The following is a 13,605-nucleotide window of genomic DNA, read 5'->3' on the forward strand; positions in this document are numbered from 1 at the left end:
TTCCTTCTGCTAGAAAATGTATTGAGAGTCCTGATAAGAGGCTATGTGATGTTTCATTGTGAGTTTACCTCTTCCTCTGTTATGCTGTGACCTCTGATATGTTGCTCCTCCATTGCCTCCATCATGAAGTGAGGAATACTTGGCTTACCTTTCTAATGGATAAATTTGAGTTAATAAGAGATTATTTTCTGTTCAAAAATTAGAAAATTATCAGACAATAAATTCTTTTTCTTTATGGTTCGGATATTTTTAAACTATTTGTATGCAACATTTCTAAAGTTAACCTACTTGTAATAAGCAATTCAAGTGAAATTATTTTCTTATTCTGAGGTTATCTTTTTATCACAGTTGCACAGTATCCCTTTGAAGACCATAATCCACCACAGTTAGAACTTATCAAACCCTTTTGTGAAGATCTTGACCAATGGCTAAGTGAAGATGACAATCATGTTGCAGCGATTCACTGTAAAGCTGGAAAGGGACGAACTGGTGTAATGATTTGTGCATATTTGTTACATCGGGGCAAATTTTTAAAGGCACAAGAGGCCCTAGATTTCTATGGGGAAGTAAGGACCAGAGACAAAAAGGTAAGTTATGTTTGATTTTTTTTTCTTCTTCTGTCTTCTTAGATCTGAGAATTTATTGGAAAATAAATTTTTACAAAGATAGTTGGTAACCCATGTTTTCCTTCCTCTAAACATTTAAGTCAGTATGCTACCTTAACTTTCATACGAGCAAATGACAGATTCATTCAGTTTTTCTGTTCATGCCTGCATTTTCATATCATGTTAGCAGATCTTACCTATTAACAGGATTGCAAAGTTTGGTCTCATGAAATCTTTACAAAGTATTTGAAAAAGTAGCACATTGATCAAAAGTAAGATTTATATACCTGAAACTTGCTTGAAAATACAATGTTTTTGGATAACTTGGATGCCATTACTTAGTAAAGGGCAATCTTTACTTTTATAATACATAAAGATTGTTTCTTGATTTGAATATTTGTAAGTGAAATAATAATTAAGATTATTCAAAGGTTCTTATTCAGAAAACTAAAGGCTGCTAAAAATCATTGACAAATTTGTATAATACATATGAAGTGAAACTTCAAAAGAGTTCACTTCAAAAAGTGAACTCTTGGGAGAATTTTTACAGTGATTTTCAAGGAATTTATTTCTTTGGATAGTGAGTATGGCAAAATATGTTTACATTTCTTTCAAAGGGAGTTTGTACATTTCTGTCTCCAAGAAAGAAAAAAAACAAAACTACTTCAGATAGATAGGGAAAAGAGAGCGCTATTGAGGAAGACCTCTGAACTTTATGTGAAAATTTATTATAGTTTTAATAATTTTTACAATGAGGAGGGCTTTCTTCAAGTTTCAACTAGTTTCTTTTTAATTTAACTTCAAAACAGAAACATAGGTGATCGTAACTATCATTTTCAGCTGGATAGTTGCATTGATTTTGTTCCTTTACTTCTTCCTCACTTGTTTTATTTGTTGTTACTTTTTTGAATTATATCTAAAGATACCAAAGCATGGTTTATTGATGATAGTTTGCAAAATTGAATCTTACTGTTAATGCATGATTTGGTGAATACTGATTATAATAACTTGCTGTACATTTCTGTATACTGCGTGTACCGTGGAACGATAGCACTAAAATGAATTCCAGAGCAGAGGACCTGAGATGTTTATTTTGGTTCATTCTTTCTTCATGTAGAGGGAAACAGCTGCTTTTACTGATTGAAAGTATAGAAGGTAAATTTTTCTGTACTTAAGTGAGTAAATAAGGACAGCACAAGGGAAAGAGACTGAATGAGAAGAAAAGCTAGAGAGATGGATCAAATTAAAGTACAGTCACCGAAGCAGTGGTAGAAATTTAAAACAGGGTTGATGAGCACCACACATTTTGGTCTTTGAAAAGAAAGAAGGTAAAAAGAATTTAAAAATAGAAAACTTTTGTAATGTGAAGCCAGAACTAGCTTTCAGGTCAGTTCAGTCACTCAGTCGTGTCCGACTCTTTGCGAACCCATGGACCACAGCATGCGAGGCTTCCCTGTCTATCTCCAACTCCTGGAGTTTACCCAAACTCATGTCCATTGAGTCAGTGGTGCCATCCAGCCATCTCATCCTCTGTCGTCCCCTTCTTCTCCTGCCCTCAATCTTTCCCAGCATTAGGGTCTTTTCCAGTGAGTCAGCTCCTCGCATCAGGTGGCTAAAGGATTGGAGTTTCAGCTTCAACATCAGTCCTTCCAGTGAACACCCAGGACTGATCTCCTTGCTGTCCAAGGGACTCTCAAGAGTCTTCTCCAACACCACAGTTCAAAAGCATCAATTCTTCAGCACTCAGCTTTCTTTATAGTCCAAATCTCACATCCATACATGACTACTGGAAAAACCATCACCTTGACTAGATGGACTTTTGTTGGCAAAGTAATGTCTCTGCTTTTTAATATGCTATCTAGGTTGGTCATAGCTTTTCTTCCAAGGAGCAAGCGTCTTTTAATTTCATTGCTGCAGTCACCATCTGCAGTGATTTTGGAGCCCAAAAAAATAAAGTCAGCCACTGTTTCCCCATCTATTTGCCATGAAGTGATGGGATCAGATGCCATGATCTTAGTTTTCTGAATGTTGAGCTTTAAACAACTTCTTCACTCTCCTCTTTCACTTTCATCAAGAGGCTCTTCAGTTCTTCTTCACTTTCTGCCATAAGGGTGGTGTAATCTGCATATCAGGTTATTGATATTTCTCCTGGCATTCTTTATTCCAGCTTGTGCTTCATAGAACTAGCTTTAAGTTAGGGACTTTTAAACTATTTACGTTATATACCTTTTTAAAATTATGAAAAAAAAAACTAAATATTCCTCGAATAATGTTTCACTTTTTTATGCCAGAATCAGTGGCCACTGCTTGAGAGTAATGAATAAATCCGAGTGGTACAGATTAAGCAAAATTAAACTTTGGTTTTCTGCTCAGTAGTAAATTTCGTGAAAGAGTCCTACTATTTAGTCTTTAAATAACACATTGAAACTATGCCATTGTCTCTGACTTGGCAATTTTTATGTCATTTTTGATATCCAGTTAGCTTTGACTTTGTTCTTGGTGAAAACAAATGCTCAGAACCCTATCTCATGAAAGAATGAAAGAGCAAACTGGAATCTTTTTTTTTTTTTTTTTTTGCCAGATGAAAGTAGGCTTGTGTTAGCAAATAAGAATTCTCTAAAACTCTTCAGATTAATTCATGTTGCGTCATTTTCTTTGCCATCTAGTTATTGAGATCATTTTTGGCAAGATCCTGCATGTGTTGGGAAGGAAAGGATTATGACTCCACAGTTTTGTTTCAATATTGAAGAGTTAAACTGTGTTAATGAATTCGTATATTATGCAGGTAAAAATCTAGCTATAGTATTTGTCTTCCTAAAGCCAGTGAACTTAATGTGTAGCAAAGAATTGCATAGATGCTACCAATTCTTGACAAAAACCTCTTAAGAATCCTTTATTTAAAGTCCTGACTTTCCTGAATTTGGCAACTCTCTCAACAGTAGATTTTTTTTTGTGAAAAATCCTCTTGCACAGTCTGTGATTCAAAACTTGGCTTTTGTGATGCAGTAGGATACTTTCACAACAGTAGATAAGCTTTCTCTTAGGATTAATGGTAGAGTCTTACACATCAGTGCATTCTGGTGAACACAGGATGGAGTCACAGTGACAGGTAGAGCTTCTGATTTTACCAGAGCCGTAGAACCATATGTTTTGCTAGGCATTAAGGTGTACTCTCTATGAGATTGCTTCAGAAGCCTTTTTCTGGGCCAGGAAACTTCACCGTTTTGAAAATGTTAATGTCCTCTGAAGTTTCCAAAAAGGACTCCAAATCAGGAGTTATTGTTTGTGTCACCATGCATGTATTTGATGAAAACTAGTAGCTGGCTAAGCTGAGACATCATATGCTGCAGAGAAGTGGCACCTCCAGTCCTTTCATGACCTGCTTCATAGTTTTCAGGGTTTTTTTTGGAATGGAAAAAATTGTTTGATAGAGGTACTACAACAGTCTTACTTTTTCTGTTGCAAACTACAAGTATGACCTCATCTAATGGTTAGAAATAATAATATATATAATAATATATTTTTAACTTTTAAAAATGTGTCTTTCTCTTATCATAAGAAAACTTAGTGGAAAATAAAAATAAGAGAGCTTAGAAAAATAAACTTTCTCTTATCATAAGAAAACTTAGTGGAGCATATTAAAGCTGATGTTATATAACTGTGGAATTTTTCCAGAGAAATAAGTATCTTATAATAAATATAATTAATTATCCAAAGTAGTTTTATTCTTGAAACATCTGCTAAGAGATTTATCCTCTTACCACTATTTTAGGTTGAGTCTATGAATTTGAATTTTTGAAATTGTGAACCACAATTATAGAAGATATATGTATTTTATCAGTTTTGCAGTGTTTGTAGGATTAATTTTATTAGCACTGTCTTTAATGTTCTTTTGCTTGTATCCTTAACCGTCTTGAGCTGTCAGGGAAGCCCAATTTTAACTACAGAGAAACGCTGAGATGCTGAGGAAAGTTATGTCCTTGTGACATTTTTATAGGAGCAAACTATCTCTTCTCCTCCTCTTCCCCTCCCCTCCCTCTTCCCCACCCCTCTTCCGTGCTGCCCCTCCCCACTCCTCCCCGTTGATTTGAAGAAAGAGGAGCTAGTTGTCCTGTTTCTGTTTTAAGATTTATAGACTTTGCAGAGACTCTCCTCAGATTAATCTAGTGCAGTCTTGCCATTTTTCTTGGTATACTTGGTACAAATTAGATGGCAGAGTGGTGGGTGCCTCTTTACCATAAAGTGTGCAGTTAGTAATACCCAAATAATACTTCAGGGTTCGATTGTTGCAGAGAAGTCAAAGTACAACTGATAACCTCTTACTTAAAAAAAGTTTCTTGAGAGTAGGATAACTACTTGAGGGAAGACTCTTTTATTCAGTAATTTATAAGAAAGCAACCATGTTATTACTTTTCTAGGAATCATTTCTTTGCATATTTGGTCTTTACCTTATGAGCACATGGCAAAAAGTCTAAAATGAGCTGTTGATGGTTCCCACTCAAATAAAGCTTCTAGGGTTGCTTCCCATCTAGTTTATGCCTTACCCTGTGTGCATTTGTGCTTACATTTCAGAATTAAAATAGATAACCATATTTATTACCAACTATGAATTGAATTAAAATGCCCTACCAATACTGGTAAGTGTATATTTTGGAAAGATGCCCCACATTTCTGAATTCAGAGAGATAAACTTCTATTCCATGACAAACATACCCAAAACCTCTGCTACTCCTCTCTTTCTTTTGTCTTCTCCCTTCTAGAGTGGTGGCAGATTAAGTATGCATTAATACTTACTTTCTTTAACTTTTAGAAAAAATTTTGAGGTTTTGTTTTCTTTTTGAGAAGGTTTGTTTTCAAAGCAGTTATTAAAGTTCTTGTGTGTTATTATCTCTATATGTGAATTTGTTAGCTTATCTTTAATGAAGACTTCTATCTTCTAGAAGTAATAGATACTTTATTCTGAGTGACCCCAAGAAGAGGCAATTTTCTACTTTCTCTGAGGAATGAATTTATGTGCTAGTATAATCAGGTTATTTTTTTCTAGTCTATTTCATATGGTAACCTAATGAAAATTTCTCATCTTTTCATTTCAAGCAAAGTAAGCTATAATTATCCTCTTTTTTGGTTTAATACTCTGACTATAAGGTTTTTATTTTTTCTAACACAGTAATAATTCTCCTGGGCTAAACTGTGTTTCGCTAATACATGGTATTTAAACCTGTTATCCAATCTATATATGCCTAAAGTTGTAAACTTATTATACCTTGAAGAATCTTTTGTTGTTCAGTCACTAAGTCATATCTGACTCTTTTGCAACCTCATGGACCAGAAACCCCCAGGCTCCTCTGTCTATGGGATTTCCCAGGCACGAATACAGGAGTGGGTTGCCATTTCCTTCTCCAGAGGATCCTACTGACCAGGGATCAAACCCTTGTCTCGTGCACTGGCAGGTGGTTTCTTTACCACTGAGCCGTGAAGAATCTTAGCAATTGTGTAATTCAGAACCCATTTAATATAAATGGTAAAACAGATCATTTTCCCCTGGTCATTTAGTCTATGTAATAACTGAAAACCATATCTCTTAACCTCAAATCCAATATTCTTTCTACTGTACTAAGTTCTCCTATCCAAGTTAGTTTTGTTATTTTAATCCCCAAAGCCAAAGTAAAAATAGAAATTTTTAAAAAGGAAAAAAGAAGTGTATTTTAATATATTAGAACTTTTTCAGTTTCAAGTCATAGAAACCCAACTCAAAATAGCTTAAACATAAGGAGACATTTATTGGCTTTTATAAACCTAGCAACTCTGACCTGGATCTAGATGTCAGAAATCTGTCTCTCAACTCTCTTTTTTCATCTTTCTATACTTTTATTTTAGGCAGACTCTTCACAAGTAATGGCAAGTAGCTCCCGGTTAACGTGCTGTCTACTTTAGCAACTGCAGTGGAATGAGAGCTACAATTCAAGCAAAAATTTCTAGATTAGGTTCTAGTTTACCTGAATTAGGGTATGTATCGATCCTTAACCAGACATTCTGGCCAGAGGCTTGGGGCATATATCCAAAGCTGAAGATTAGGCCCCACCTCTTTCTCCCCCCCAAGTCACAGGGAGAGAGAGAGCATTCCCAAAGGGGAGAGGATGCTACACAGAGAGCAGTGTTGCTCTCTTCCCATTGCAGTTGCCAAAGTAGACAGCATATAAACCTGGAGCTACACAAAGGAAAAAACAGCAGTTTTCTGTTTCATATTATTCTCAAGGATTCTGTGGTTAATGTACCACTATTCAGCACACTGTTTATAATTAGTTTCATAGAACTGAAGCACAGTAATACTCTAAACTTTGGAAGTTTTTTTGTCAGTGGGAAAAACAAGAGCTCTGAGAGGTTGTGACGTCTTTCAGTTTGCATAGCTAGTATGCATACTGTTAGGAAACCCAGGACATAAGAGTGAAAAAAATTAGACTCTTACTTAGGTTCAGATCTTGTTTTTGAACAAAGTGATTATGTACATTAGGACTGTTTTCTTATCCTTAAAATAGAAGAGATTTATCTTGTAAAATGGTTGTAGTTTTAGGGATATATGTAAAATGTCTGGCATGTAGCTTAATATACAATAACTTGTGTCCATGGGGTTGCACAGAGTCGGACACGACTGAGCATCTGAGCATACACTATTATATGATGTCATTGTAATAATCACCATTCTTAAGAGCCATATTTCTCCCTTTTTTGAATTACTTTCCTGTAATAATCTTGTGATCACTCTGAAACATGGGTTTCCAAATTTTCAAGCAAACAGTGTCATGTTATAACATTTACATTGTTTCTTAGTTTAGATGTGCCAGTGAGTAGTTTACTGAGGAAGAAAATTACCTTTTAAACTGAGGAATCTAGATTGTAAATTCATCTTGAAGAAGATGATATAAGAGGGTTGATGCACAGCAAAATGGGTAAAACTGGACCAAGAATACCATTTTATGTTAACACAGAGCACACTCCACAATGCAGACTTAGCAATGATGGAGTGTTAAACATAACATCACAATATATTAAGCGAAAATTGTAAGAAATTAGAAAAATTGATAGCAATGCTAGTAGAAATCTTTTTAACGTACTTTAAGATCATACGTGTGTACTCCTTTCCTCAGTCGTGTCCGAGTCTTTGTAACCGCGTATACTGCAGCCCACCAGTCTCCTCTATCCATGGGATACTCCAGGTAAGAATACTGGAGTGCCATGGCTGTTTCCTCCTCTAGGGGATCTTCTGGACCCAGGGATCAAACCCGTGTCTCCTGCATTGGCAAGCAGATTCTTTACCACTGAGCAATCTAGGAAGCCCTCACTTGAAGATCAGGAAGATACAAAATAAGAAGATATGTAGATTCCTTGAATAATATAATAAAATATATTTGTTTTCTCATTAAAAAAAGTTATCAGTACTAATAATTCATTAGGCCAGCCATAAAAATCTCACCTCCAAGTAGAGATATATAAGCCCCATCCCTTTGTTATAATTCAGTAGAATGAGAAAATTTGTTAGAATGTTTAATCAAATTCAATCAACTATTTGGAAACATAAAGACTTAAAATTTTTTTTTTTTTTTTTTTTTCCATTTATTTTTATTCATTGGAGGCTAATTACTTTACAGTATTGTAGTGGTTTTTGCCATACATTGACATGAATCAGCCACGGATTTACGTGTGTTCCCCATCCCGATCCCCTCTCCCACCTCCCTCCCCATCCCATCCCTCTGGGTCTTCCCAGTGCACCAGCCCTGAGCACCCGTCTCATGCATCCAACCTGGGCTGGTGATCTGTTTCACCCTTGATAGTATACTTGTTTCAGTGCTGTTCTCTCTGAACATCCCACCCTCGCCTTCTCCCACAGAGTCTAAAAGTCTGTTCTGTACATCTGTGTGTCTTTTTCTGTTTTGCATATAGGGTTATCGTTACCATCTTTTTAAATTCCATATATATGCGTTAGTATACTGTATTGGTCTTTATCTTTCTGGCTTACTTCACTCTGTATAATGGGCTCCAGTTTCATCCATCTCATTAGAACTGATTCAAATGAATTCTTTTTAATGGCTGAGTAATATTCCATAGTGTATATGTACCACAGCTTCCTCATCCATTCATCTGCTGATGGGCATCTAGGTTGCTTCCATGTCTTGGCTATTATAAACAGTGCTGCGATGAACATTGGGGTGCACGTGTCTCTTTCAGATCTGGTTTCCTCGGTGTGTATGCCCAGGAGTGGGATTGCTGGGTCATATGGAAGTTCTATTTTGGAAACTTAAAAACTCTTAAATAATTTTGGGTTGTTGAGGAAATAGAAATTCATATTAGGTGTTATTAAGATAATAGCAAATTGGAGAGAGATGGATTAATAAAGATGAAAATATAAATTTATGAGTTAGCAAACAGTAAGCCATTTGAACTAATAAATCTAAACACTGATTGTATAAAAATGCCATTAAAAGCAATACATCTTTTTGGAAGCCAATCAAAGGAAAAAGAAAAGAGAAAACAGAAAAATCACAGGTTTGAGAAAGGAGATAGAACTACAGTGTGAAAGTGATATTAAAAATTATATTCAGATCTATGCTAATGAATTTGAAAATGTCAATGGAAAATGGACAGTTTTTTAAAATTTATTTTAATTGGAGGCTAATTACTTGACAGTATTGTGGTGGTTTTTGCCATACATTGACATGAGTCAGCCACAGGTGTGCATGTGTGCCCCCTCCCACCTCCCTCCCTAGTCCATCCCTCTGGGTTGTCCCAGTGCACCGGCTTTGAGTGTCCTGTTTCATGCTTTGAACTTACACTGGTCATCTGTTTCACATATGGTAATATACATGTTTCAGTGCTATTCTCACAAATCATCCCACCCTCGCCTTCTCCCACAGAGTCCAAAAGTCTGTTCTTTATATCTGTGCCTCTTTCACTGTCTCGCCTATAGGGTCGTTATTACCATCTTTCTAAATTCCATATAGACACGTTAATATACTGTATTGGTGTTTTTCTTTCTGACTTCCTCTGTATAATAGGCTCTGGTTTCATCCACATCATCAGAACTGACTCAAATGTGTTCTTTTTAATAGCTGAGTAATATTCCATTGTGTATATGTACCACGACTTTCTTAATAAGCATGTTATCATAAATGTTTCAAGGTGAAATGCAAAGTCTGAATAGACCATCTAAGAGTGAAAATGTGTAGGAGTCTTAAGAAGTAAGTACCAGATTTGTATTTCAGCCTGCTATAATACTTTGAAGCATCAAATAATTATGTTATTTAAATTGGTCCAGGTATTGGAAGGGATGTAACTTCCCAGAGGACTGCTCACATTGCCCTCCTACCTCAGTGTGATAAGGATAACATTTTTAAAACCAGAAAGCATAATACAGGGGAGGTTAAATAGTTTGGCCAAACGTAAGAGTATGTGGAAGGGAGTTGTGAGACATAAGAGTAGAAAATGAATTTCAACTGTATTTTTATGTTTGTTAAAAAATTATGGACTTCCCTGGTGGTAAAGAATCTGCCTGCCAAGCAGGAGATGCAGGTTTGATCCTTGGGTTAGGAAGATTCCCTGGACAAGGAAATGGCAACTCACTCCAGTATCCTTGCCTGGGAAATCCCATGGACAGAGGAGCCTGGGGTTGTGGAAGAGTCGGATACAACGTAGTAACTAAACAACAAACATGAAAAATTATAGTATTTGATAAATTTGTTCTTATTTGGAGAGATACTGGGAAGCCATTTAACATTTTGAATTAATTGTTTATGTGATTAATCTTATATTTTTGTCAAATTAAAGTGTGTTTCCTTTGCTCTATGATAGTGATGGTATTAGAAGAGATTTGGCCCTCAGATGCTGGAGAAAATAGTAAGTTGAGTAATTAACAGAGGTTGGTCCATGTAGGAATATGAAAGCTTCACCTCTGATATATTGTTGTTTTTTATGCGCTTGTGAGATTTCCAGCTTGAAATGTCCAGCCATGTGAATTCTGGACTGGAAGTGAGGAGTGAAATCAGATTGAGAGACACAGTTTTTGGAGTTAATGTGTAAGGTTTATAATTAAACTACTGAAGTAGATGGGGAAACAGTGGCTGACTTTATTTTTCTGGGCTCCAAAATCACTGCAGATGGTGATTGCAGCCATGAAATTAAAAGACGCTTATTCCTTGGAAGGAAAGTTATGACCAACCTAAACAGCATATTAAAAAGCAGAGGCGTTACTTTGTCAACAAAGGTCTGTCTACGTCTAGTCAAGGCTATGGTTTTTTCCAATAGTCATGTATGGATGTGAGAGTTGGACTCTAAAGAAAACTGAATGCCGAAGAATTGATGCTTTTGAACTGTGATGTTGGAGAAGACTCTTGAGAGTCCCTTGGACTGCAAGGAGATCCAGCCAGTCCATCCTAAAGGAGATCAGTCCTGGGTCTTCATTGGAAGGACTGATGTTGAAGCTGAAACTCCAATCCTTTGGCCACCTGATGCGAAGAGCTGACTCACTGGAAAAGACCCTGATGCTGGGAAAGATTGAGGGCAGGAGGAGAAGGGGATGACAGAGGATGAGATGGTTGGATGGCACCACCAACTCAATGGACATGTGTTTGGGTATACTCTGGGAGTTGGTGATGGACAGGGAGGCCTGGCGTGCTGCGGTTCATGGGGTTGCAAATAGTCAGACACGACTGAGCGACTGAACTGAGACTGAGACTGAAGTAGATAGGATTGATATAAAGAGGGGATAGCTCAGATCGATTTTGGGGAGACAAGAAGAGAAGAGATAGCCAATAAAGATAAGAGAAAACCTTTACAGAGTGTATCCTGTGAAAGAAGCAGGGAGTTTTCAAAATGGCAGCCAAAAAAGGAGCCACAATGGTAGTAGGAAAACAGTAGAAAATGACCATTAATGACCATTAGAACTAAAAACCTTTAAGAAATCAGCCTTATGCTAACAGATTTCCAAGAGTTAAGGAGACTTCTCTTTAAGAGTTTGAAGAGAGAGAAGATGCAAGTTTGAGAGGGATACAAGATTTTGGGAGAGTATATGTTTTTGGTCTTAGAGATGTTTGCTTATTTTGGATAAAGGATGAGTTATCTGAGCTTTCTATTAGGATGGACAGGTGGAGAGAATAAAGGCCGATGCCAGAGAGGCGATAATTCATAGAACACTTGCAAAAATGGAACCAGTGTGAACATGAAGAGACACTTTTATAAAATTTCAGCACTAAAAAGATTTTAAGGTGAGAGAAAATAATTCTGAGGATGCTCACATTGGGTTACCTCAGGGTTCCCAGTAAAATGAGAACTTAGTTCTTTGACGGTGATGTTTGGGACTGGACAGAAAGAGAGGTGGATAAACAAAATGCTGAAAACATTGTAGTCAGGTGTTAATAAGTGTATACCAGAGGAAAGAGAGGTATTGAGTGATTCAGATTTGGATAGGTGAGGCTAAGTAAAGACAGTAGAAATGTAAGCTAGAAAGAATAGCGGGAGAAACACTAAACATCCTCCTGGCCTGTGAATAAAAGGGAATTGAAGCAGTGGCTGCCTTTTGAGATGATGGCCAGCTAAGTCAACCTGTAGAATGCTAAGTTTAGCTAAAATTAAAGTGGTTTTAATGTTTTACTTGAGGAAAAAAAGAATATAAGTAATTTTCTAGGAGAATATTTAGTGGTAGAGAGTAGAACTATATTTTGGGGATGTAGTTATAGACCAGTTTAGCTTAAAAATTAATTCAAGAATAGAATTGATTTTTATTAGCCTTAATGAAAAATGGAAAAATTTGAATATGTAATTTTTAATCTTCAAGAACTTTTAAAGTCAGCCCTCTTTTCATATATGTAGAATTTTTTAAGATCAGTAAGTTCATTTCTTAGATTTTTAAAAAAGATATATATATATTTAAATTTAATCTTAATATTCAAGATGCTGTAGGTAAAATATGCACATGAATCATTGTTTTCAGTGTATGCATTCAGGATATATGATGTTTAAAGTGTTATAAATCACATTGTCAATTTAGTGTGGAAGTATTGCTCGTTTTATTTCAAATCCTAGATTACATTGTGATTCATTGTATTGTTATTTAAATTTTAGTTAGGTGCATCACAGCCGTGAGAGACAAGAATAGAGTGAGGACATTTCAAGGGCTTATAATACACTTTTGGACCTTCCAACCTTTTTTTTTTTTTTTTAAAACAAAGCTAGAGTTTATTTATTATCAAATATAGAGATCTAACATAAAACTAAAACTGATTTGGTGGTGCTGAACTCTTTTAGCATTTGCTTGTCTGTATCTGTAAAGCTTTTGATTTCTCCACAAGTTTTAAATATCTGTTAATTTGGGCACATTGAATTTGAGATGCTGGTGAGCTAACAGATAAGGATTGCAAAGTTAAGATACAGAAGACTAATCATACATAATTTGATAGTAAAATAATACATTTAAAATTACATTTTCCAGCATTTTTCTTTGAATTGTGTCAATAATTTTGATTCTTGTAATTACACATTAATTACTCATTCATTGCTAGCAGCTATTAGATTCATAGCATTTTTTTCTCTATGCATTTGCCTTTTTGTTAAGGATTAACTGGGTTTCTAAAACCTGTATTACAGATAAACTACCAATCACTTGCTACTTGAATAAAATTAAAACTTTGAAAATCTTCTAGTTATTTCATGCACACTTATACCAAGAATGAAGATAAGGATAAAAAAGATCATCTTTTATTCCACTAAACCCCAATAAATAACTTGACAACTTGGTTGTCTCAAAGGTTTCCATTGATTTAATTTTTTAATTTTAATTTGATTTTAACTTTTAGACTAGATTTTAAATATACATGGTTTGAAAAAGATTCCCCCCTCCAATCCATCTTCTGTGTGCTGTTTCCCCAAACCTGCTTTGCAATTCTATATTTTATCTTGATGAACACGAAAAGGGTTTTTTTGGGAGTCAGGATTAAGTGGCATTAAGTAATGT

At 35.7% G+C, this 13,605-nt stretch overlaps 1 protein-coding gene across 1 annotated transcript in view; it reads left to right on the forward strand.

Annotated features, from left to right (window-relative positions):
• Positions 1–13,605, forward strand: part of PTEN (phosphatase and tensin homolog) — a 100,015-nt gene that overhangs the window by 70,753 nt on the left and 15,657 nt on the right. The window contains exon 4 of the mRNA XM_070470597.1: positions 349–587. Coding sequence (XP_070326698.1) covers positions 349–587 — 239 coding nt within the window. The remainder of the gene's footprint in view (positions 1–348; positions 588–13,605) is intronic.

Source organism: Odocoileus virginianus, chromosome 7 (genome assembly GCF_023699985.2).
Source record: "Odocoileus virginianus isolate 20LAN1187 ecotype Illinois chromosome 7, Ovbor_1.2, whole genome shotgun sequence".
Taxonomy (NCBI): Eukaryota; Metazoa; Chordata; class Mammalia; order Artiodactyla; family Cervidae; genus Odocoileus; species Odocoileus virginianus.